The sequence below is a fragment of the Rhipicephalus sanguineus genome, chromosome 1 (assembly GCF_013339695.2).
Source record: "Rhipicephalus sanguineus isolate Rsan-2018 chromosome 1, BIME_Rsan_1.4, whole genome shotgun sequence".
Lineage (NCBI taxonomy): Eukaryota > Metazoa > Arthropoda > Arachnida > Ixodida > Ixodidae > Rhipicephalus > Rhipicephalus sanguineus.
This window is the reverse complement of record NC_051176.1, coordinates 118,234,000-118,260,480: the sequence shown is the minus strand read 5'-3', so window position 1 is coordinate 118,260,480 and position 26,481 is coordinate 118,234,000. Positions and strand designations below refer to the sequence as shown.

Here is a 26,481-nt window from a genome sequence, read left to right as displayed (position 1 = left end):
TAAACACCATCTGAATTATATTGTGAAGCTGTAACGGGTACAAGCCGAGTGTGCACGTGTTTGTGTTATTTGTATTGCCTTAACTGAGAATATATTTCGTTTTCGTTTGTGTTGTCGACTCTCGGCTCTGACTCGGTCTTTGGACCACAACCGGCATTCGCTGGCGCACCAAAGGACCAACTCTAAATTGTCCGCACTTTCGTGGTGCGTTTTCGGAGGGCCGTGACGCCAGCCCTTAGAATCCGCCCGGCGATTGCAGTCCCCATTAACGGGATTAGTGACACTAACGTTACATTCGTCCTCTGATAGGCTGCGCCAATCTTCGTCATTTCCGCCCACATAGTACTGGCGAGCGCCACAATGCGCCGATGCGGTCGGCAGCGATGTGGTGACTTTATTGCATGATTAAAATACTAAATAATTTGATATCGATGCTTAGACCTATGCTAAAATTATCCCCAGCCATCGGTCTACACAAAACACAAACAAAAAATAACTGCTTCAAAAGTGTTGGAGGGCCGCTTTAATAAACGTACACGTGTTGTTTGGTTGCCCAACGGCGTGAACTGTCTCCATGTGTTCTGAGAGCGGCTCATCTATATTCAGACCCCGCAAAGTGACTTATAATTTTCCACTTTTTGTCTGCTACATTTAGTTTTCTACATGGTATGGGCCAGAGTTAGTCATGTTGTGGCACTGAGCAACATAATGCTTTGAAAAATAGTATACAGTCGAACCCGTTTATAACGAACTCGAAAGTGCCGCGAAAACTGGTTGTTATATCAGTAGTTCGTTGTAAATGGACTCGCCCTCAAAAACATGCATTTAGCGACCAAGCCGCTTTTTTTTTCTGCGCATTTTTATTGAAAAGTGCTAACAACTCCTCCGGTGAGAAGTTAGGCCTTTTCGCGTTGTGAAGCGAGGCCCGCTGCATGCACGAGTGAATTAAACCGCCTTTGCAGTGAAGCGACGTTTCATTGAACCACGGTACCGCTACGTGGAGCCGATCATCCCTGGCTAGTTGCGTGCAGCGCGTCGCCTAGCTACTTGGCTCACGCCATCACTGCCGGGCCGCTTGCATTTGTACGTGCAATTGTGCGCACTTTGTGCCCGCTTCACTTCGGAGCATGCACGGGTGCGACGAGCGGCCTGTTCATTCAACGTGGCGAAGACAAGCATTTTGGAAGCAACGCGCACTCTACGTCTCCGCGATGCTCTGACGGCCCGGCTGCACGACAGGCGCGGCGCGCTTGGGTTGCCGCCTAATAAAACACGCTGTATACGCTCGCTGTAAGTGCATCAACATTTCTCGGTGCCTGTGTCGCTCAACACCAGCGAGCTAGTTTCGTTTACACGAAGCGACGCGCACTTTATCTCGCACGGCGCGGTGGAAGCGAACTTTCAAACGGCAACGGCATTGCGCGCTTGTACTGCTTGTACCGCCGTCACCCCGAACAGTTTACGCCACACGTGCAGCCGAGCTGATAGCTGCAGATGACTGCGATAAGGTTGTCGGCGATAAATCATAATGGCACGTTCATCGCCGGCCGCCACGTCGCCTTCGCTCTCTTCTGATGCTTATCCGTGAAGGAATCGCCGCAATCGCGCGGAAGTCGTAATCATTGATCGGCCGGTCTCTGCCATTGCCGAAAAGATGAGAAAGACATTTTGCGGCACATTGTGACGTCGACGCAGTGAACATTTAAGCGCTGAAAAGTTATCGCGGTCATCACTTATTGCATTTTATGGATTCTTGCGTTCCAAGGCATAGGTTCATCGTAGGCGGTCGTAGCTGCAGAGAACGGCGCCAGGAAAGGTTGCCGTGCGAAAGCTGACTGCAAGGCTTCATGCTGCCTACTATTTTTTTCTTTCTTTTTTTTTTTTTTTTATTCCCCACTGCCATTCTGCCACTGAAGAAACGACTGGAAAGCGAGCGACCTCGCTCATAGCGTCCGAAAGCAGCGCGTACGGTGCTCGCCGATCTCGGGTATTTTCGTCACGAGTAAACTGGACCGGGGTACGCGTGAGCGCGCTCCTCTCATGCTTTAGAAGGCCTACTTTAACTTTTTTTCGCTTCATATACGCCATATTTTTACCGCGACAGTGTCTGAAGTGTACGTTGTAAAAGTAGGAGGCTTTGAAAAATGTTCGCTATATGTGGACGCAATTTCAATGGGTAGCATAGGAAAATCGTAAGTGCATCGAAATATGCTCGTTATAACCGATAGATTGTTATATCTGGGATCGTTATAAGTGGGTTCGACTGTAGTGACAGTTCTGAAGTACTTCAACTTAAAGGGACAATAAAGAGAAACAATGAATCGGTTTAGATCGATAAATTGTGTTCCGAGAACTCTAATGTCGCTAATTTCGCCATTATAAGTTTACTAATAGAGGAGAAAATAAAGTTCAAAGTTTCATTTTTAAATTTCACGCCGAAATCTTCCCACAAACGGATTTCAAAGTGTATTTATCGTATTTTGGCGCAATTGGCTCAACAAAATTACCCCAAACATGGCATGCTAAGTCTATGGCCCCCTCAGAGGACAATGTACTTTATTTTTACCGATTAGAAACTACATAGTCCCTAGTAGGCGCCGTCAAAACATGTGACATCACGGCGAATGGTGCGGAAACCAAGGTGCCGTTGCTACCCACATTTTGTTTGTGCATGTTTTCTCGCTTACTAAGCGTCTTCTCGCAGCAAGCGTGGTGTTTTTGGTATCGTGAAAGAGCACTATACCAAAACGAGAAAAATCGTTTTGCTCTTTAGTGTCCCTTTAAAAAGAATGGCCTTAAGTTTCATATTAGGATGAAAAGCTTAAAACAAGGTAACAGAAATAGGTATAAATCTTGCCAAAAAATTGTTTCGGGCGACACATGTGATCGGTCAACAAAATTTTCCTGACCTCAAATGGTCACATCAAAGGTTCCCTGCAATATTTTTTTAACATATAACAAAACTTGTGTTTATCTTAAATGGTCACTTCAAAGGGCCTTGCAACACTTTTTGAACATACTACTGGGAATTCACTGCAGATAAGCAGTCGAGACTCTTGTGAACACGCGAGACAAATATAGCCCTGCACAGCGCACAGAATTTGGACTTTCGTTTCACGGACAGCCGAAAATGGCTCACTCTCCTCTTGGCAAACTGAAACGGTCACGGCCAATGGCTGATTTCATTATTGCGAATGCATCCTCAGTAGTTGATACAGTAAAACGTCGTTCATTCAATGCCACTGGGAACGTGAAAAATCTTCGAATTAAGCGGGTTTTCGAATTAACGAAACATACAAAAAGCGGAATGCAAGGAACTTTGAATTACTGAAAGTAATCAGGGTGGTAGTTTGCTGTGTCTGCTAGTTTGCGGCTCCAAGGGTTATGTTTTCCAGCAATACCCAGACCCAATCTTGACGCAAACACAAGGAAACAGTGGGCCTCGTTGCTGCCAGCGCAAAAAAGAGAGAGGGGGGGGGGGGGTTCGTTGTTAGCTGTAAATCGCACCTGCAGAAAACAGAAGCAACGCTTCGAAGTCGTCGGCTCGGTGCTAAAGTTCCACTCTGAGTTAGGTGACCAGGCGGTGTGTTGTGAACAAGTGTCGTCGGTACTCCGCAGCGTCATTGACATTTAGGTGCATTGTTGGGCTGCCCACGCAGTTGCGCCAACCGTTTACAACAATAAGCTCGAGGACTTAAAGCACCGGCAGGAGCCAGGATTTCTTCTCCCCATGGCGGCTTCTTCCGCCGTTCTGTCGCCATTCCTTTTTCTTCTCCCCGCCCCTCCTCTTTTCTTTTTTCTCTCTCTCCAGATGCTCGTGCCACGAGGGTTTCTCGCATCACTCCTTTTCTTCGTTTTCTTCCCGTGGTTTATAGTATTGCAGTGTCACATCAGCTTTCTTATTTCGTTGCTGTCGTTCATCAATTTTTTTTTTGTTCCTACACGCACCACATCACAGTCTCTTCAGCAAGTGTGCGTTTGGATGATGGACGCGTGGCGTTCATTGTTCGTGGAGACCATCGCAAAGCGCTTGCAGTGTGTTAATGTGTAGCTACAGGCCCGATTCATGTATAACCCACAGCCGAGCAAGATTTGATGAAAAAAAGTGCGGCTTATACATGAGTATATACAGTAGCTTTTACACTCTTTGCAAGTGCAGGTTTGGTAAAATTTTTTGCGAAACTGCGATTTTGAAACAGAAAAGTGCAAAGGAGAGCTCTTTTTGCACAACTGATACAGATGTTCCACCACTGTGCAAAGAAAGCAATATCCTAATACAATTAGTTCTCACATGGCAAGTGCCCTCATGCAATCAGTACAACCCTCTGCAAGAATACCTTGTTTTTCTCCTCAAGGGACTGTAGCTCTTGGCGAAGGCACTCTGTACCTTGGTTGAGGGCAGCCATCTTAGATTGCGTGCATTCCAAGTTCTCCAGGACTTCCTGGTACTTATGGTGCCAAGTGACTAGGTTCTCATTTGACATGGCCAACTCTTCCTCCAACACCTGAACATACAAGCAAACAGAGAAGTAAAAGTTGAAACGAAAAGTGAATGATACACACTATTTTTAGTTGCTTTTCTAAACCAGCCAAGTATGACTTATAAATGTCCACTTTTTGTCAGCTACATTTAGTTTTCTACATGGCATGGGCCAGATTTAGTCGTATTGTGGCACTGAGCAACATAATGCTTTGAAAAATAGTATAGTGACAGTGCTGAAGTACTTCAACTTAAATTTGGCAGATCCCACGCCTTGCGGGAACCAGTTTCATGCAAAACACTCGGCAAGTAATTTGTCTGTGCTGCATTTTTTGGCTTTGAGACAAGCGTTACGAGGTGGATCGACGTGGTTTTGTAAGTGTAGTAGTTGTATGCACATCGTGGGCTTACCAGGCACGTCAACTACACTGGCATTTAAAGGGTAAGTTATGGTCTGACGTAACGTCAGCACCCGCGTTAGAGCACAGACATCCGTATGATCGAAACGAGGTGCACTTTACAATGCAATGATGTGAATAGCATACGTAACTTTCATTAGTGCATTCCTTCGCGGTCGGGCAACGCTTGAATATAGCTTGCTGAATCATAGGAATACAAATGTAATGTTTATTAGACTGGCATAAAAGCAGAGCCAACACTGGAACCACAATTGACGTTAATCCGACATGACGCCTGTATCATAGGAGTACATATGTAATGTTTAAAAAATTAGATAGCTAGCACTGCAACCACAATTAACGTTGCACCGACATTGTGCCTGCATGGGGTCTTTTTCCAAAGCAGTCTCAAGGACTGGCATGGCTTTGTGGTAGGGTACCTGACTGCCATGCAATATGCTTGGGTTCGATTCCTACTGGGATCCAAATTTTTATTCTTTGTTGTTTTACGTTGCTCCCAGAATGCGGTACATTGAACGACCACTCAAACATTACCGTGCTTTCACCAAAGTGATCGTCTGCAATCATACTCAGCACACTAAAGTTAAATGAAGACGCACTGAATATGCAGGAGGTTCAATTCATACAAAGCTCAATGTATATTGCTCCTTGGCTACTAGTAGACAAAACTGGGAAAACAGGTTGCGTCCACTTAAGTGGACACTGCTCCTGAAGAGGATATAGAAGACTCGGAGAAAGTTTTTAAAATTATCTGAATACATGTTGACCTATACTTTTTCAGAAAAATTAAAACAAAACAATTACAAAAAAAAAAACATTTCACCATGTCACCCCTTTATTTACTGCAAATCAGTTCTGCGGAATCCCGCAAGGTGGTGGAAGGGTTAAGAAAGGGGAAATAGACAACCACCCATTTGTAGCATGAAGCCGTAAGGAAATCCATACGGATTTCTCAGAAAAATAAAGCCTCTTAGTCGCCTAAAAATTCGTCCTCCTGGTTAGCTCAATTGATAGAGGGACCGCCCCGGAAAGGCATTGGTCCTGGGTTCGAACCCCGGACCAGGACCAATTTTTTGGTGACTAAGAGGCTTTATTTTCAGAGAAATCCACATGGATTTCCTTGTGGCTTCGTCCTACAAATGGGTGGTTGTCTATTTTCCCTTTCTTAACCCTTTATTTACTGTAGCCTTGCTTAGTGAACCTCATTTCTTAATGCCACCAATTGAATCCTCACGCTGCATACATTTTTTTTACTAGCTCTATTAATGCAATTTTTGTTTCTGATATTTTTGATGTGCCTAAACAACTATACCTACATCCTAATGTATCACATGCAGCTGGCTGCTTGGAGAATGCCGTAGAGGTGATACCAGCAATGTGCTTCCCGGCGCTCAAAACATTTGTGTACAAGGCAAAACAACGGTCACCCGGTGATCCTTCCAGTCAAACTGGCACAAATTTTTTTACAGTGAACTAGAAGACGAGGCCTTCAATGACTTCGAGCGAAGTGCAATATATATCGGCTTTCTATGCCTTAGGAGAGCAGTCGTTCAGTTTTTTCTGTTATTTTTCACAGCTTATAAGAGTGATGTTTACAGAAATTTAGTGATGTTAAATGCATACCCACAAAATCTTGCAATTAATGCATAAGAGTGTGCAATCACCTTTTACCATGCCAACCAAGTTATATATGAGTTCGTCTTATGTATACCAACTTTCCACATAAGTCACAAGTAGTAGGGGGTGTGTCTGATACAGTGGAAAATATGGCTATGTGCTCTATACATTTTGATAAGGAAATTGCAGTAGCAAGTGCGATTACAGCTGAAGGTCTGTAGTATAAGCATCTATTTACTGCCCTAAGCAGCATGCCACTTTTTTACTACTCTTCTACATACGCAAATGGAAAAAACAGCAGCAGCAACAGTAGTGCAAAGCACTTTTAACCTTGACGGTTTTTGCCGTATACGTACGGTGGCGGTTTTCTGTACCACAAGGTCTTTGCCACATGGGAGCGGTTTCAACCCTCCATTTGAAGTTTTGAGCCATAACGACGATGTATGCTCACTGGGAGGTGCTGCCTCCCAATGAGGCAGCATCTCCCAGTGAATGCGTGACGTCGCACCACATATCTGCTGCGGAGACTCGTCGCAGCTAAGCTTGCTCAGAGCCTCCCCGCTGCGGTACCACGTGACTTGGAGAACCATCAACAGACGCTCTGCATGTTCCTCTGTGCGTCTTTCCACCATCCCCAGCAGCCATCAAGCTCCCGACTCTTTCTCCTCCAATGGCAAGAAGGTGGAGAAACAAGCCGGCGAACGGAGCGTAGCGAAGCAGGGGTGGAAGCGGGCTTGTGTGTTTTGGAGCAGCTCATGGAGCAGGAATAATGCCGTTTTGGAGCAGCTTTGGAGCACCAAAATGTGTGTTTTGGAGCAATGCAAGTTAGTTTTGGAGCAGAATTCTAGGATCAAATATCATAGTTGTTTAATTTTTTTTATTTCTGGTAAACACTAGGGGTGTGCGACTATCAAATTTTTCGAATACGAATCGAATACGAATATCCACCTTCGAATATCGAATCGAATATCGAATATCAAAGGAAAAATGCCTCCACAGTAACAATATTTTATTTAACATGTAGCTATTTGAAAAAAAAAACGTTAACAGCCTGACTGGCACCACAACATACACTGCTATCTCCAGAACACAATGTCCAGGCTAGCACAATGCACATCACAACACAAGCAAATATCACGGCTCAATGAAAGTAATAACTAGATGTTATCATGAAGAAATATGAGTTGCTCCATATGATCAGGCAGCAGGCGCTCCCTTCTAACAGAGACAACCCCCCCCCCCCCCTCTGCCACTGAAAAGGCACGCTCGCTTGGAACAGAAGTGGCTGGTATAGGGAGGTACATGGGGCAAAGCTTTGCCCGACTGGGGTATCTGAAGGTGCCTACAGTCCTCCACCAGTCACATGGGTCACTGTCTTTCTTCAGAAGTGGTCCCGCACAGTGAACAAGTGGCAGTGCGGCACGTTACTGCCGCATAATATTGAAAATGTACGGTTACATGATCGCCAACAGTGCTGCACGTCGGAGATGCACCAGCAATAAATCATTCGTATTGGGCGCTCGTCGCAGGCAAATATCGTGCCTCCGTGCACTTACGATGTTTATCGCTCCTCTCGGCAACGTTTTTAGCTATACGAACGCAGCAGAAATGTGGAAGACGAGTTATCTTATGCATGATAATCGAATCGCATATTCGAATTTTTCGAATATTCGAAGTTATCAAATATTCGAAACTTTTCGAATACGCGATTTTCGAATCGAATACGAATATTTCGAATGTAATATTCGACGAATATTCTAAACTTTCGAATATTCGCACACCCCTAGTAAACACAAGAAATTCCACCGACTTTAGAAAACATCCAACACTGATGAACCAACCACACTAAACACAAATTATATATATATATATATATATATACATGCACACACACGCGTACGTGTTACCATTAAAACATCACAGCTGTGATAGAGCAATGACTCAGGAAAACGAGATAAGCGATGTTCTGAATAGCTACACTTGACTAGGCTGACAAAGTGGACTTGGCGGCACCGACCAGGCAGCGATGCTTATTCCTGCTCTTTTTGTTGTGTAGATCGCGCTGTGGCCTAAATGCCTCTTGACCGGGGTACCTACGCATTTGCACGCAAACGGATCGACGCCAGTGATCAACGTAGAAAAAACATCATGGACCGAACCCATTCCCGTGCCGACCAGCTTCTACGCACCTCAACAGCGCAACTACCACGTCACAGATGCGACAACACTGACGCCAGCAAGCTGCGGACAGCATAAAAGCCTAGCCAATGACCCGAGGCACTTCAGTGGACTTGGCGGCACCGACCAGGCAGCGATGCTTATTCCTGCTCTTTTTGTTGTGCAGATCGCGCTGTGGCCTAAATGCCTCTTGACCGGGGTACCTACGCATTTGCACGCAAACGGATCGACGCCAGTGATCAACGTAGAAAAAACATCATGGACCGAACCCATTCCCGTGCCGTCCAGCTTCTACGCACCTCAACAGCGCAACTACCACGTCACAGATGCGACAACACTGACGTCAGCAAGCTGCGGACAGCATAAAAGCCTAGCCCATGACCCGAGGCACTTCAGTGGACTTGGCGGCACCGACCAGGCAGCGATGCTTATTCCTGCTCTTTTTGTTGTGCAGGTTAGTGATGATTACTCTGCTACCTCAGTAAGAGATGACGATGTCACCCTTATGGTGCTGCCGAGTCCACGCTTCCTTGTTTCATTGATTTCTGATTGCTATCATGTGTGTAAACTTTTGTTACTAACATAGGGTGATGTTGAGCTTAATCCTGGTCCGAGTTCTGATTCGGAATCCGATACACGTCCTAACAGTGATATTTTAAAACAAATACTCAAAGAACAAACTAAAACAAATAAAACGTTAAAGGAACTAATGACTAATTTAAAGAAGGTAGAAAGAACTGTGGATAATATGGAAACCAGGCTTGCTAAAATCGAAAACGATATGGAACGACTTAAACACTGCGAAGAAAGATTGGCCGAGTATGAAAGTAACTACGACACCACGAAAGGTGAAATCGAAAACCTTGCACTGAAACTGGATGATTTAGAAAACAGGAGTAGACGCAATAACCTGATCATTTATGGTGTTACGGAAGAGCCTAACGAAAATGCCAACGTACTGGAACAGAAAGTGAAGGAAGACGTTCTGAATCGCACACTCGGCCTCGAAGTTAAAACCATCGAAAGAATTCATAGGATAGGCACCCGTAAAAATGACCGAGAAAGACCAATCATTCTACGTTTGTATGACTATAGCGAAAAAAAACAAAATCCTGTCTAGCTGTTACAAACTCAAGGGTACGCCCCTATCCATTTCCGAGGATTTTTCTAAAAGAGTAAGAGACATGCGCGCGCACTTATGGCACTCAGCAGCAAGCGAAAGGGCTAAGGGAGCAAAAGTTAAACTATTGTTCGATAAACTGAAAGTCGATGGCAAGATTTATATATGGGACCCGGTAAAGAATGCTAGAACAGACATATCTCAGAAAGCAGGCCCACCGCGAAACATCCCGTTAACTTCAACTGCGCATAATAAGCCTACAAATAAGAAGAAATCCAAATGACAGCCATGTACTAAAACACTTAGAATTCTTTCCTTTAATGCCAGAAGTGTGCAAAACAAATTTGATCAATTAGAGAGCCTCATCCTGTCCTACGAACTAATACGGCGATCTGGGCGAGTTGGTGTACTAACATCTTCGGCGCTCGTGTTGTGCGTTTCTTGTCCTTCGTCCGTGCCGCGCTGCACATTTTCCCGAAGCTGTCCTACGAACCTCACGTTCTAATAACAACAGAAACTTGGCTCCACTCTGGAGTACGTGACTCAGAAGTTGTCCCTAATACATATAGATTGTTCCGTAGGGACAGAGAGTCAAGAGGCGGCGGTGTAGCAGTAGCAATTAAAAAGAATATCAGATCCTTAGAACTCGATGGCATTCCTGACCATGAAAGCATTTGGTGCAAGTTAACATATTGCAATAAAAGTATAACCATAGGAGGGATATATAGGCCTCCAAACGCGGCACCTGACTACATCGAAGTGATTCACGATCATCTTTCAAAGCATACAAACTCTAAGTCAAAAATAATTCTTGCCGGGGACTTTAACCTTCCCGGAATAAACTGGAGCAATAATTCACATGATGGTCGTGACGTCACGAGTTCAGAATTGCTTCTTGACGTGGCTTTCGCGTTTTTACTGAATCAACTAGTGACTGATAACACTAGGATCACTTCAACGTCGTCGTCTTTGCTTGACCTAGCGTTTGTAAGTAGCACATTAGAAGGTTCTTCTGTGTCCATCGAGAATGGCATTTCAGACCACAAAGTGATTTCTTTAACTTGTCCCATTACTTACACGCGGAAATACAAAAAGCCACTATCTACTTACTTTAAAGATTACACCCGTGCAAATGATCGTGCTGTGCTACGTTTCCTAAAAACACAGTTCTGTGAATTCACCGAGCTAACAGATGTGGAAGAACACTGGACACGTTTTAAAAACATTGTCAACTATTGCGAACATACCTTCATTCCAAATAAAAAGAAACGCATCAACCGAGAATACCCTTGGATAACTCGTGAAATAGTTCAACTGAAAAGGAAAATAAAACGACGGCGGAAAAAGGGAAACAAGAGCAACGCATCCGATCTTATCGGAGCCTTGAAACACAAAATGTTTGAAGCAAAAGCTCATTTCTTTAACACTATGTTACCATCATTTATGACCCACAGTCCCCACAAATTCTGGCGATACTTGTCAGATGAACGAGATTCAATCTCGCAAATTAAGTATTCAGAACAAGTTATTAGGAAACCAGAACAAATCGCTAATGAAATCAATAAGTTCTTCCAATCAGTTTTTACGAAACATGCCACTAACGCAGTACTACCCCCCTATGTTGTGAAAGTACCCATGGAAGAATTAATTGTATCTGAAGAAGGCATACTTGCTCTGCTACTCAAGCTTAATCTGAAAAAATCCACTGGTCCCGATAAAATTACTAACTCATTTTTATGCCGGTATGCGCAATGGACATCTAAATATCTTTTTAAAATATACACGTTATCTCTACACACTTCGGAATTACCAGACGACTGGCGCAACGCTACAGTAGTCCCTATACACAAATCAGGCTCAAAGCTAGAAATAAGCAACTACCGCCCAGTGTCGCTTACGAGCTCATGCTGTAAAATATTAGAACATATAATTTTCAAGTCCATAATAACTCATTTAGAAACAAATGAGCTCCTTTACAAACATCAACATGGTTTCAGATCAGGTCTCTCAACTACAACCCAATTAGCTGAATTAACTCACGACATAGCCAATGCAGTTAACGAGAAGTCAGTTAGATGCCGTTTTCTTAGACTTTTCTAAAGCGTTTGACGTTGTTCCACACAAGGATTTAATAACAAAGCTATCGGCCTTTGGTATTGATGATAAAATAGTAGCCTGGATTAACAGTTTTTTAACTAAACGGAAACAGAGGGTAACAATCGACAACCATCTATCGCAACCGCTTGATGTTTACTCTGGAGTACCTCAGGGATCGGTTCTTGCTCCACTTTTGTTTTTAATGTTTATTAACGACATTCAATTTTCTGTTAATAACCCTGTTCAAATGCGACTATTCGCCGACGACTGTGTCGTGTACACAGTCGTACACAATTCAGACGATCAAGTTAATCTGAACAATTCATTGCAAATGATTTATTCCTGGTGCAATACTTGGGGCATGAAATTAAACACAACCAAAACTCATTTCATTTCATTCACAAATAAGACCAACCCCCTTAACTTTACATATACTATAGGAAACACAACTATCGACAAAAGTGACCAAGTAAAATACTTAGGCGTTACTCTCTCATCGAACCTCAAGTGGGAACCACATGTTTTAGCCATATGTAGTAAAGCCGAGAGGAAGCTATCCTTCCTGAGGAGAAAATTGCGCACTGCACCACCACACCTTAAACTTAATGCATACAAAACACTAATTATACCATGTTTAGAGTACGCCGATCTCATCTGGAGTCCACATCAAAAGCATCTCATTAATAAAATAGAAAGAATACAAAAATTGGCAGTTAGATTTGTATATTCTGACTTCTCGAGGCAATCCAGTTCTTCAGGCTTGCTCACAAAGGCAAATTTAAAACCTCTTTGGCATCGCAGAATTATCTCGCGACTAAAATTTCTTTACCAATTATATCATGGTCAATTCCGCATATCACGATCTCATTACCTGCTAGACCCGCCTAAACACTCATTGCGACTGAACCATTCCAAGTCAATTCACCAACCTTTCAGTCGTGTTAACGCTCACAAACATTCCCTTTTTCCGTCAGCTATCCATCATTGGAATCAACTAGATAACAATATTGTGTGCTGTAACACCATTCAATCTTTTATGAACATAATACAGTGTGTCGAGTTTGAATTGTGATCTGTTGGCATTGCACTTTCTTGTTATTTCGTTGTGTATTTTCTTTCGATGTTTAGTTTGTATTCTTGTATCCACTCCTGCATGGGCCGTGAAAAGCCTGCAGTATGTTCAAATAAAAAAAAAAGAAAAATGTTAATGGTAATGAACGTTTTTCAGCATCGGCGTTTTCGCGCCGCGTTTGCCGGGCTGCTACATTCTCGTCAAAAGTCTACGCCGGCTTCAAAAAGTTCCTTCGAAATGCGCGGAGGTCAGCGCCGTTTGAAGGCATTGGAAGAAACCAAACAAACACGCGTCTGCACCCTAAACTCAGCTTGTCGGACGAGCGGACGATGCGCCGCGCGAGGCGTTGTCTCTACTTCAAGTAGGAAGACGCGGTGGCGCGATTTTGAGATAGCGTTCGTGTAAATGACGCGAGCGACCTTCCGACCACGCGTCAGTCGCGCATGAAATCGAGCCATTCGGGACACAACAGCGCGATTTCGCGAAGGCGTTCGTCAAAAAATGCGCGTAAATCGCGCCAAAAATTTCGCCACGCGCTTCCACCTTTTCCCTTCAAGTTCCCTTCCAAGATTTGTCAATTATTGGTGCCGGTTATATGCACGCAAATATGGTACTTGAGGTGCGATGATACTAGATGTCGCAAGCGCACAATTTGTATCCCGTGGTTCTGTTTTCGTACTGTACCTCACATTCGTCTTTTTAGTAATAACGTTCCAGGTGTCTACCTTGTTCTTTTTTGTATATTTCTTCACTCGCCACCTCGTGTACCAAACCCCACACAGCAACGGCGATGAGCGGCATGTCATGTTGTGCTGCCGATGGCACGAGTTACAGCGTACTCGACCACGAGCCGAGCGCAGGTTCTGACGAGCTAAAATCGAACAACGCGACCGATCGCACTAGCGAGACTAAGCTCGTCTCTGCACGAGCGCGTTTACATGCTGCATGTATAACGTCTAATGGCTTGTGTGCAATGCAAAAAATTCTGCACATAGAAAGGCACGCTCTCACTAAAAAAAAAAAGAAAAAAAGGAAATGGTCCAACCGACTTACACAGACCGAAGCCCTGTGAGTGGTTTCGCGGTTGGTAGTGGCTTCATTGACCACAAATGGATAAAACAAATGCGTTTACGTCCGCGGCAGCTGCTCGCACTATCCTTATGGCTTCACATCAAATTAAATATTCGCAGTAAATAGAACCTTTTCGACAATATGAAGCGTCAACGCACTAACTTTTATTCATGTTCGCAATCCCAGGCCACGATGACAGCAACCGCCTTGTGCGCGCAGCGCACCAAAAAACTCCGTTGCCGCCGGCATCACAATCAAAACATGGCCGCACAACTCATTTTCTTTTAGCTAGCTCCCATACAGGCTCGCTAGCTTTTTTGCGACTTCAACAACGTCACGAGAGCACGCCAAGTGATGTGATGTGATGATGATATAAGCTCGCATAGGCGCGCCATGACACGGATGACAGCGGCACATAAAGGCGCCAAACGTAGCCTCGATGATCGGTTCCGGAAGCGCACCGGAGCCCATCGCGGAGGCCGTGCACCAAAGACCACTTGGGAGCAGTTTCGGCGCAATAATGCATTTTGGAGCAGGATGGCGCAGCAGAAGCGGATTGGCGCAGCGTGGCGCAAATGGCGCAGCACTTCCACCCCTGAGCGAAGGAAAGAGGGAAACGAGCAAGGGCCGTGTTTCGCTAGCGTTCGGGTAGACTCGCGCACAACTGCAATACCACAACTAAATTTTGACCTCTAGGTAGTTTAGGAACTTTTTAACAGCTGCTTCGCTGGTGCTTGGTCGCTCAGTCTTGCCATAGGTGATGCGCCAGCTGGGCCGTCTGTGCGTTCGCTTAAGCGCAAGCAACAGGCTAAATCGAATCAACCAGTAGATGTAGCTAGATGGCAGGCTGCAAAATCTCAAGCAAATGGAAAGTGGTCTGCTGAAACACTGGAGCAAAGCGAGGCTAGATAAGCTCATTACAGAGAGGCTTACCAAGTGTTCCAAGATCGAAGCTACTGCAGCCGCCACCTGTGTGCATGGTCTTTGCAAAAGCAAGCCAAATATACCTTCCGCCTATGATAACTAGGCTTACAAGAATTAAACCTCAGCCATTTTTTTTTTCATCCTAAGAAGCTCGACAGATTTTTTTTAGTAGCAGGCACTACATTCTTTTGCAGCTCTTTTTTTTTAACATACAAAACATAATGCACAAATAGGATCAAAGAATGGGAAATGAATGATAGCTGACGAAAACTGGCTTTTTTTTTCTGTCCCTTTCTCTCTCTTTCAGTGTCTATGGCTGCGCATACACAAACACAGAAGAAAGACTTGCACGAAAGAGCAGCAGCTAAAGGAACAGCAGCAAGTTGCTTGGCATGCTTCTGCAGCTTGCTTTAGAAAAGCTGCCCAAACTCCACAACCACTGTTAACCCTTTCCCTACCCAAGACGAACTGAGCTCATCCACAGTTTGTACCGCTCTTACAGAAGACGAGCTGGGCTCGTCCACCATGAAACAAGCACTTGGGTGCACCGCAGTTAAGCTGCCAATTCGTTTTGCTGTGTTCTCTTTGGCTCCAACAGATAGCGCAGTAAAAAATTTAAAATGCGCTCAAAGCATTCATTTCGAGAAAGGAAAGGTCGAGAAAGGACTTGATTCACGCAACTGGAATTAGGAAATGGCATCCTTCACTGTGCACATGAGGGGCATGTGCCGGAACAGCTCCGTTCAGAAAAAAAATGCCCTTGTTTGCCTGAGATTCGTGAAACGAAGAATTTAAGTTCTCTACACGTAGCAGCGTAGTTTCTCTAAATCATCGAATTCGGATGACTGCGTCTCGACGTATGGGCAGTAGACACCCTTTGATGTTAGCAAACCCCCATCGATGCATCCAAGGTTTGTTTTCATGGACCCACTTCCTTGCACTTTATTTTTTTAAATTTCAGAGGCATTTTCTGCACCAAAACTGAAGAGGTTAGGGCACTTTCTGTGGTGCAGTGCAGTGAAGCCAATCCTCTGCACATTTCCAAAAAATATATTTTTGCGTGTATCTTGCAAATAAAGCGCCTTTGAATAATTTTTTAGCTGTTCTAAGACACGTAGAATCAAACAGGCAAATTTTTTAAAAATCCGTATTTTCGTATCGTTTTGGGGCCAAAAAACTCTGTAGGGAATGGGTTAAAGGGCCCTGCAACACTTTTCCTAGTAATCATCGAATGGCTTCATTGAAGAAGTTTATTGCCTCATGAATCGAATGCCACAAAAAATTTTTAGAATCCATCAAGTACGAGCGAAGTTACAGGGATTTGTCACATGCTTGAAGCGCTTTTTCTCGCCTTTCGTACCAGCAAGCACGTTGGAAGCTACACAGAGGGGGGGGGGGTGAGAAGGGGTCAAGAAGCTATGACTGTTTGTCAGTGTGTGTCTTGACCTTGAGCACATTTTCTTTTTTCTTTTTTTCTTTGAACACGTGGCTTATGTTCGGTGTGATCGCGAGCGTGCGCAGGCACGTGGCGTCGTCTTGCAGCGGCCGCGGTAACTATGCAGCTCACGATGCTCAAATCAGCCAGTGGCCATGGATATAGAGCATACCACGTGCAGGGCCATGTTATCAATTTGGACTTCATACGGAACACGATGGCGACAGCAACAGCACAAGTGCACCTTGAGTGTCCATATAATTGCTATCACAATAAAAATTTTGCCATTTCGGATGATAATTTCAGACAATAGCAAGGCACAAAAGGAATTAAACCCACACGAGAAGCACCACAAACCTGAAACGACTGGTACTGCTTCTCTTGAGCTTCCTGCAGTGACTGGTATGCTTGGCGGAGCTCCTGAAGTTCTGCATGGTCTTGCTGCCATCTCTGGCGTTGACCCTGCAGGTCCTTAATGGTTGCGTCCTTTAACTCACACTTCTTGTTCAAATCTGAGAAAGACCAGAAAGACCAAGAGAACTTTGGTTAGACGTCTGCTTTTCTCTTACTAGCTGTACAGGCACTTTCTTCAACAAAACGTTGCTTTTAAGTAGAAAAGAAGTAACGGTACTTGAATAATCTACAGCGTGCAACAGGGTGCCAAATAAAAAATGAATAGTTCGGTTTGGGTTCTACACTGTCAGATTTCGTTCCAGTTTACAGAAATGCAAATTTATAACAGCTTGCAAACAGGTCCACAACACTGAGTGAGTTCGAGAACCAGTTTGGAAAAGCAAAACTTACCTTACGCGTGTGCCAGTTTTGTTAAAAAAACAACTGTCTACTTCGAAGATGGGAGACACAGTGATGCTACTGGCTTAGGCCACTTTGGAGCAGCTTTTGGAGCAGGCAAAATTGCGTTTTGGGGCAGCAAAACTAGCTTTTGGAGCAGGTGCTCTGCCTTCAAAAATTCATTCTGAGCCGAAGAATTCTTAAAAAAGTAATAAACATCGACCACAGCAGCGTCGACATCCGAGCCAATGCCACTCAAGCCGCGGGCAAATGAGTTGTGCACTTTGTGCAAGCAGCACTCTCCTACATCTATGATGTCAGGGTATGCTTCCTGCATCTTTTTTATGAAGCTTTTCACTGCAGTAGGGCCATCCGTAGAAAAGCAAATGACACTTTTCTGCGGCAGGTCCATCATTGCTCTCCGCACTTCACTAGCCAAAATTTCCGAAGTCGCAGAGCCCAGCCGGAAAGACTGTAGGTGTTCCACAACTCGCTGCATTTTGTTAGAGAAATGCCTAACTACAACATCAAGTTGTTGGCACCTCTGTTCAGGAATTGAGGGGTCTCGTCAATGCTAAAAGAAAAAACCACATCCGGCTTGTTCAGCTCGTCAAGCACAAGTTTCTTGAAATACGGCCCGAGGCCATCACTAACTATGTAGGATGCCTTGAACCTCTTACAACTAAACTGCTTCGCTGTTTCGGAATCTCCAAATAACTTGGGAAACAAGGCAGTTGCTGTGTCGGCCCACGAGTATGGGATGCCCTTGAGAGTCATGCCAAGCACAAACAGAGTTTCTGCGTTTGCCACGCAGTCACACTGCAAAACGTTCCATTGACATCCGAATTCCAAAGTCGGCTGGATCGTTTTCGGCCGCTGCAGCCCACCTGAAGCGTCTCAATGACGACTGGTAGCATCAATGTGCCGTTTCATGACTGCATGTCGCTTGACTGCTGCTGCGCCATGTTGCCTACAGTTGATGCTTTGATTACAAAAAAAAAAAACACAAAACGCAGTTCCTTCGCCCACTTGACAACACCATATTGATATTTTGTCTCCATTTTCATCACTCTCATGGAGAACGTCCGCGTACAGCGCGATGTCGCTCTCAATGGGAGAACCTCATGTAGTTAGTTTCATTTCTGAAAGTCGGAGTGCATGACCCCTTTGGCGCAGGCTTGGCTCAGAATCGCAAAATTTTGAGGAAATGTAGCAGGTTGTAGCAGCCAGGGCATTTTGGCGCAGTCTGGCGCAAGTGGCGCAGCGGTAGCATCACTGGAGACAGCGATTGACACTTTTAAATAGATATAAATGAAATTCAATGTTATAAAGCTAAAGCAGGCATGCTCAAAAACATGGCTATCTAAGGCTGTGGCATCAAAAGAGTGCACAGCCCATGGTGCAGCTCTTTGATGTGCTCACCTTTGCACTCCCTGTTTCCCCATGTTTCTCGGTTACTCACATTTATACTGAACACTGGCAACAAAGAAATTTATAGGGGCTTTGAATGGGGAAGTCTTTAAAATTAGCTAGGATATGAATACTCTGGCAACACGACCCAACCAGTTACATTACTTCTCTGTAAATCGCAAAGTGAAATTACATCATGTACTCTCAAACATACAGCAAGGCACTGCATATTCTATGCATACAAACGCCCACAAATGAACTATAATATGAGCACATAACGAGAATGATTTCAGGAAGCATGCAGCTAAGAGTTACTCGCAGAAGAATAAAAGTTAAGTGAAAATACAGAAAAAGCAAAGCAGGAAACACTAGAAATAGCAGTGCTCATTCAGTATCATGGATTTCTTGCAGACTATGTGGTGCACTGGCCAAGATGCTGTATAGACAAGAGATGTTGAGAAGTTGACAAAAGAAACAGCGGCTGCGCGTCGTTCCCCGATGGATCTCCTTAATTTCTTTGTATTACTACACTATTTCGAAGCACGATGCACACTGCTTGAACTCTTCATGCAACCACCATTGCCCAGGTAACAGAAATGTTTTATTAATGATATATCAGAAAGCAGCCACGGCAACTAGATATTTTCTTCTCTCTGAAGTGTGCAGTTTATGAATTGTGCAAATATGGAGAAATGTCCATGTAAATATTCAAGGCGCAATCGGTGAGAATGAGTTTGCCCCCATGTGGTGAGTTCAGCTTCCATACCATTTTGCAGCAGCATAGTCAGTTTAGTTGGCATGATGCAGCTGCTATTTCTTTTTTTTTCTTTTTTTGCTTGGAGTAGTTACTACCCAAATGGCAGCGAGCGAACCAGGGAATGTCAGATTTGGTGTGGAAAAGCACCACTTTACATCGTATTACATGAATTATTCACCTTCAAACTTCGTCTGTAGTGCAAAAAGCTATCACACTCTTTTATTCTTAAATTGCCCGTACATCAGCCCATTAATACTTCTGAACAATAAAAGACACTTTATGCTAAACACCACGACGATATTTCTTACAGAACTGCAGGTGGAGCAGAATCTTGCTTTTATGCTGGCTACACCCCGACAAAAAACCCGATACAACATGCACAACGTGGCTGAGGATTATTTGTATTAGTACAAGAACATTTTACTCTTACTGTATAGGCGACAAATGTGCATTGAGCTATGGTACCTAACAGGAGCATGTTTCCTTTGTCTCTACCGGCCACTGTAACTTTGTACTAAGGCGGCCATAATTTAACTGTTGCAAGAAGCCATACAAGTGATCTCGTTTGTATCTTTGTTCTTGAATCTCGAAGACGAGTCTTTTTTGCTCTCCATGTATACTGACATGATATTATTTTACAGCTTTGCTAGTAATAGCAGCAAGATGCCGAGACCCAATGGCAGAAGTGAAACATGCGAGATTCTGAGCAGCATCTGGAAATGATGTTTCAGCTGCAGAACACAAATTGGAATGGCCGAGTTCAGAAGTACAAGCATCTAAGAGTAGATATTCACAAAACTTCGAACACATAAATGTCGCTTATTTGCATTCTCGTACAGAATGTTACTCACGAGCCATCATGTTCTACTAGTGGGACCCACTGACAAAGAATCACTTATATCTGTTTTGTTTCCATTCTCGTCCCATCTCAAACTGTTTCGCACTGAACCAGTAACACTTACTTTTTTTTTTCATTCAGATTCACTTTGGGTTCAGGCACGTTCTGAGAATATTGGTTTAGGTTCATCTTCCGCAAAAATTACGGTTTGGGTTCGGTCTAACACCCTTGCTTTCATTTGCAATCATGGCTGTGCTCATTCGTGCAACAGCAACACTGCAGAACTTAACACTTTCCCTACCAAAGACGAGCTTAGCTCATCTACACTGTTTGTACCGCTCCCACAGAAAACAAGCTAGGCTTATCCATGCTGAAACAAGCATTTTGTGGCGCTACGATCGAACTACCCTGATCCATTTTGCAAAGTTCTCTTTGGCTTCGACAGATGGTTCCATAAAAAAATTTTAAAATTGGCCAAAGCATGCATTTCGATCGAGAAACGAATTAATTACAGCAACCGGCATGCTCCAAAAATGGCATGCTCCTGGGTCTGTGTGAATACGCATACTGGCAACAGCTGCGCTCGGAAAAAGAGAAGAGACGCTTGTTTGCCGAAATTTTGTCGGACTCAGAGAGTGAAGAATAATTTCTGTTCTCCTCTTAGTGCGACCACAATGACACAGAGCAGTATATCTTCTCTGAACCACCAGATACGGATGACGACTGCGTCTTGACGTGTCAGCACTGGACGCCGATGGAGGTAGACCAAAACCCACTGGGGCGTCCAGGTCTCTTTTCACGGCTTTGCTTATCACTTACCTTTATTTCTTAAATTTTGAAGAGACTTCCTGCACCGGGGACTAGAGAGGCTCTGACACTCTGTGATGCAGTGCAGAGAAGCCAATCTTTCGCATATTTAAAAAGAAAAAAATTTTTCACGTATCTTGCACCCCTCCCCCCCCCCCCCAAATAAAGCGTCTTTCATAAGTTTTTCAGTTGTTTGAACATACATAGAATCAATTAGGCAAATAAAAAAATCGGGATTTTTATATCATTTTTTGCCAGAAAGCTCAGTAGGGAAAGAGTTAAAGAGCTTACAGTGCAACTTAGGTGCACAGCCCTTCAACCTGCAACTACAGCTGAGAACTTTAAACTGAACTGACAGTTTAAACAACCTATATTTCAAAGCATAAATACAAATTTTGCTGCGATGTAAGATGCAACAACTGAAGTACGTAGCTACCTTCACACTAATGTGAATAGCACTTTTAACGATAACTCCCTTAAAGATCATTCCAACCTACATATACAACACTTCATAACTCCACTCAATGAATCAAGAATCCTACCTTAGTTTGCCAACAGTCACAGCTGGCGAATATCCTCCTTAAAAAAAATTACTGCAGTAAAGAAGTCAGCACTTACCATCGCACTTTGCCTTAGCTTTCTGCAGCAAAGCTAGCTGGCGTTTAACTTGTTTCACAAGATCTTCTCTTGAGGCCTCCTCCACCTACATAAAGAACACTCCACTCACAGATCTGTATTTAGTAGGGGTGTGCGAATAGTGAAATTTCATCTCGAATCAAATAGTGCCGAATAGTGGCTAAACATATTGAATATCAAATCAAATATCGAATAAAAAAGATTTGATTGAAAATTGAAAGGAGGAACAAAGAAATGAAATTTGCTTATGACCTCGAGCACATAACACGGTGAGTGACTGCTGCCGTAAGACTACAAACACAAGCTGTTCCATATGGCTTAGGCTCTCTCGCAGCGTATGGTGTTTCCTGTAGAATTGAACACATGCGCCAAGTGGGCTACCCTTATTTATCTATCTTATTTATGCAAAATGTGTGTAGCCATTTACAGGAAAACAAAGGAAAAATCAGGGACGCTACGACGTGGTGACAGCTCCATTACGCGCTTGTTCGGGTTTTTTTTTCCCCCGCTTTTATGGACACGCTGGCATGTTGATAGAAGAGCCGCCATTCCAGTCAGCAGCGGCACTCCTAACCTCCTAACGGCTGACAGATGGGGTATGGTAGCTAGTTTTTTTTTTTTCCCTATGGTCGCGCTATACAGCTCATCTGACAATGGTAATGTGCTTCATCGTCATGAGTGCCACGGGCCCAAGGATCTTCGGGCGCCCGTTCACAGCAGCGTTTTAACTGCGCGCTGGAACAATGGGAGTTTCTAAACGAGTGGTGCGGTGCGGCAGTTGCGACTGCACGGCGTCAACAAATTTTCACATGTGAAGCCAATCGCCGAGGGTTTCGTGGGCCAAAGTCTGGTGTTTTACGGCGCTTGCAGCATATGCGACCGAACTACACAAGAAGTCTGTGCCTTCGTTTCGGAAGCGAAGCTGTGAAGGGCGTGACACTTTTCTCATGTTCTTTTTTTTTTAATGCGGAAATGACATATGCTCCTTTAAAAGAAACATGCGCTCGCTTTTGAACCAGGATATCGGTGAACACTTTAACGCAAGGCCTACTGTAATGACGTTAGCGTTAGTTTTAGACACCCCACCCTAACCGAGCTGCACCTTTGGCCTTTGTTGCGTTTTAGATATTCGTCCCTTCAAGTTATTCGAAACTTCGAATATTAGCTATTCGAAAGTCGGATCGAATTGTTCGATTAGGTGTTATGTGATTCGAATTAGAAACTCGAATATTCGCACACTTATAATATTTATTCTAGATTTAGTCTAGCGCGCACAATTACGAGCAGCTCCCACGTTACAACCTTTGTCAACACAAACAACAGTAAAAGGTACAATACTATGTTTTTGTATGTAAACACAACAGAGAGGTAGCCTCTTCTACAAAACCATGTAAACTTGCCTATGGCAAAGAGTATAAAATGTTAGCTTTTGTCATGTTTTTTTGTCCTTTTGCAGTATTTTTATCTTCCCAGTAGCAAAGAACTTCCACACATTGTTTTTGCGACCGTGTGACACCGGTGTTACACTGTTCCCCACTCCTTTGCCAATCACCGCACTAGATAAGCACTGTAGTTTGCTGATCGAGGAAATAAGCACTAGCAGCGCTCAACAGCAGACGAAACAGCAGCGCTGACATGGCAGAAGGTGGCCAGTAACGTCCCTGGTATTCGCAGTCACTTGACAGTATTTGCGCACGAGCAGGCCGAGCACATCACGGGGCCCCCAAGTGCTGTTCAAAATCAAAACTGCCTCCGGTTGTAGCATACAAGCATATAATTGAACATTCACCTCACACAGGGACAAATGAGTTTCTTATCCGCAATTAACAAGACAGTAGCCACTTGCGAAGGAAAAACTGACGTTCACAAATTTTGGGTCAGCACTCCTTTAAATATGGAAGCAAATGAAAAGAATGGGTTATGTCATTCTTTTCATTTGTGGGAAAAATATTGTGGGATCTATAAGCAAATGTCAAGCTGTATTTTTGTGTCCATCTGTGATACAACTGCCTAGAGTTGAGACATGGCATTGCGTATGCACATCTTTTCATGCTGATGTGCTGCCTATCAATATGCCCACTCTGTCGAGGTGTGACGATTCATCATGTGTACCGCCGGCCCTGAAAAAAAGTCACTCCCCTAACATAACCTTCTGCACTAATTACAGTGGGCGTAATGGCCCAACACCAGCACTAAAGGATGCAGATGTGATATCAGGCATTTCATTATAGAGCGCAAAATGCTGCATCTATCCTTCCTTCAAGACTGAACAATAAGTGCTAAAGTTTCATCCAGACGAACAAACAGCTGCAGGTAATGTTCCGCCCAGAAGGAACAAAATGCTGCAGTTGATGTCCCATCGAGACGGAATCGCAATGAAATGTATAGCCTTCCATCTGAGTCTGTTCAGCTCACCTCTTCACAAGCAATAAGTGCTCCCACATAGCACCATTGCCTAGTCACCTTTCGTGGCCTGCTGCGTACAAATCATGCTCATGTATTGCGATAGCCAGGCATTCGTGGGTTAGACTCTCTCGGGTTTTTTTTTTTTTACGAAACAATTTTTTAAAGGTGCATTATTGCATTTTGTGTTGTAAATCCTGTAAGTGGGTCAGTAAAAACAGTCGGTCACTGTTGCACTCAATACATACAAGTTTAAAACTTGATTCCTGTCTGGGCGAAGGTCCTTGACATGCACATTTTACTCCATGAGGAACCTGCCACACGAGATCTATAAGAAGCCACTAACCCAAGCACTGCAAACAGCAGCCAGTAGCTGCTAGAACCAACGCTAGTGAGGATATGTATTTACGTGCATCTGAACATGTATGGACACACATGTGCAATGTAAACTTGACAGGAAAGTGCACCTCAAAAGCTTGTGATCATGTAACCTGAGCAGAAATGTCGCGTACAACGTTCTTGGTAGAGTGGCTGCGGCAAGTATCGCTTTTTTTGCCAGGGTGGATAGCCAGTGTCATAGGGGGGCTAGTAACCTACGTCGTACCACTTCGTGGTTCTCACAATTTTGCCAGAGTCAATAGTCTGCCCGTGTCACTAGGGGCCAGTAACCTACGCCATGCCACTTTCATAATTCTATTTTGCCAGCATCACTACTACCACAGCAAGGGTCAACAGTGACATGCCACTAGACACCAATGTGAATATTTCCTTTAAAGCAACTGAGTCGACTAATCATATTCTCCAATTCAACGTTTATAGATACTTTTTCAGTTCCGTATCTCCTCGCGGCGCGCGTAGGGAGGAGGCGGCCTGTCGCCGCACCCGCCACCACAGCGCTGCAGTCGCGCTTTGCGCTATAGAGAGCGAGGGTCGTCTGCTAGCACGAAGGGCTTCTTCGCATGAGCTATTGCACACGGCCGAATGAGAATTGCGCGAACACTGTACATGGTCTTTACTCTCCTTACTTAACATTAATAGGACATTTACTTCAATTTGTGCGCGTTATATTGCGCACAAACATGAAAAGACCTGTACAGACACGCTTCGCAGGCGTCAGTTTTGGGCAATGACAACGTGCTCGCTTCGCTCTGCGCCTTTCCATGTCCGTTTCGTTAAGACTACACTAGTTTGGCTATTGAGCATGCTCCAAAAATACGAATTTCAAACGTAGAAAACTAAGGGTTACATAACATCTCTCAAACACGGGGAAATTTACAACATTTTGTAGTACGAATCAAACATTGCTCTATCAATATACTCGAATTATTCGCCGAGAATTTTTCGCGGTTGGCAAGCATGTCCCGGATTTCGCGAGAACTGACGGACACATATCATTTCAGTAATTCTAGTGCGTTCATTAACACGAAAAAATGTGGTCTAGCCAAGATCACACCATGTTCTGTGCGTAATAATTTTGCAACTTCGCGTTATGTGACGTTTTCAAAAGCCTTGCATTGTACGAAATGATTATGCGCATTTGTATTGTTTCAAAACGACAAGCAACATGCATTTTGGTCAATTAATTCGAACATTGTGGCATCGCAAAAAATATTACATTGTGAAAGCAAACCGAGATCCTTGGTATGCAAAATGAACGTGGAAATTTTTTACACGCGTAGATACTGCACAGCATTGTTGGCAGGCAGTAGCATAACCAGGCATTATATTCGGGGAGGGGGGGTCAGGCCCGTAGCCAAGGGGAAGGGGGGCCCTAGGCCCCCCCCCCCGCCTCAAAAATTTTGAAGTATGTGTTTTTACCAAAAATAAATAATGAAAATAGGTGTTGTTCTCAAATAGTCAAGGTTTTCAGCAAGTACCCCCCACCCCCGAAAAAAAAAATTCCAGGCTACGGACCTGGGGGGGGGGGGTCAATCACATTTTTTGTGTGTTCGTGCGTGTGTTTGTATGAGTGCGTGGATATATACACATGCAAAATCGAAAAATATCGGACGAGGAAGTTTGACCCCACCCCCTTCCCGGCTACGCTTCTGTTGGCAGGTTTGCTGCCAGCTAATTGTTAAAGCTTGCTTTCTTGCGCTCTCTCTGTGCCCTAATGGTACTGCTGTTTTCCAAGCATTTGGCTTGCGCAAAGAAGTGCATGGGAGTAAATAAAAGTGAAGCCAACAACAGTGTTTGTGCCTCTCGTTATAAGAGCATTCAGCACACCCCAAAACAGGTCACCAAAAAATGTGTGCTTGCTAGCATGCTTGATAGCACGCTCTAACGTACGTGCTTACGTGCAAGCAGTTTCTCTGAAAGGCTACCACTGAGACATTCGCGCACAGTGACCAGCATGGACTCAAGCGGCAGGGAATCCCGCCTACCAAGGGCATCGTATTTGCAGACCTCGCAACGCGTTGTTTTC

At 44.2% G+C, this 26,481-nt stretch overlaps 1 protein-coding gene across 4 annotated transcripts in view; it reads right to left on the bottom strand.

Moving 5' to 3' along the window:
* LOC119396674 (GRIP and coiled-coil domain-containing protein 2) overlaps window positions 1-26,481 on the bottom strand; it is a 114,038-nt gene that overhangs the window by 82,416 nt on the left and 5,141 nt on the right. For all 4 annotated transcript variants that reach the window (XM_037663976.2, XM_037663999.2, XM_037663984.2 and 1 more), the window contains 3 exons: window positions 21,636-21,720; window positions 16,771-16,925; window positions 4,338-4,505 (listed from right to left, as the gene is read on the bottom strand). In XM_037663976.2, the coding sequence (XP_037519904.1) occupies window positions 4,338-4,505; window positions 16,771-16,925; window positions 21,636-21,720 (408 nt within the window). The remainder of the gene's footprint in view (window positions 1-4,337; window positions 4,506-16,770; window positions 16,926-21,635; window positions 21,721-26,481) is intronic.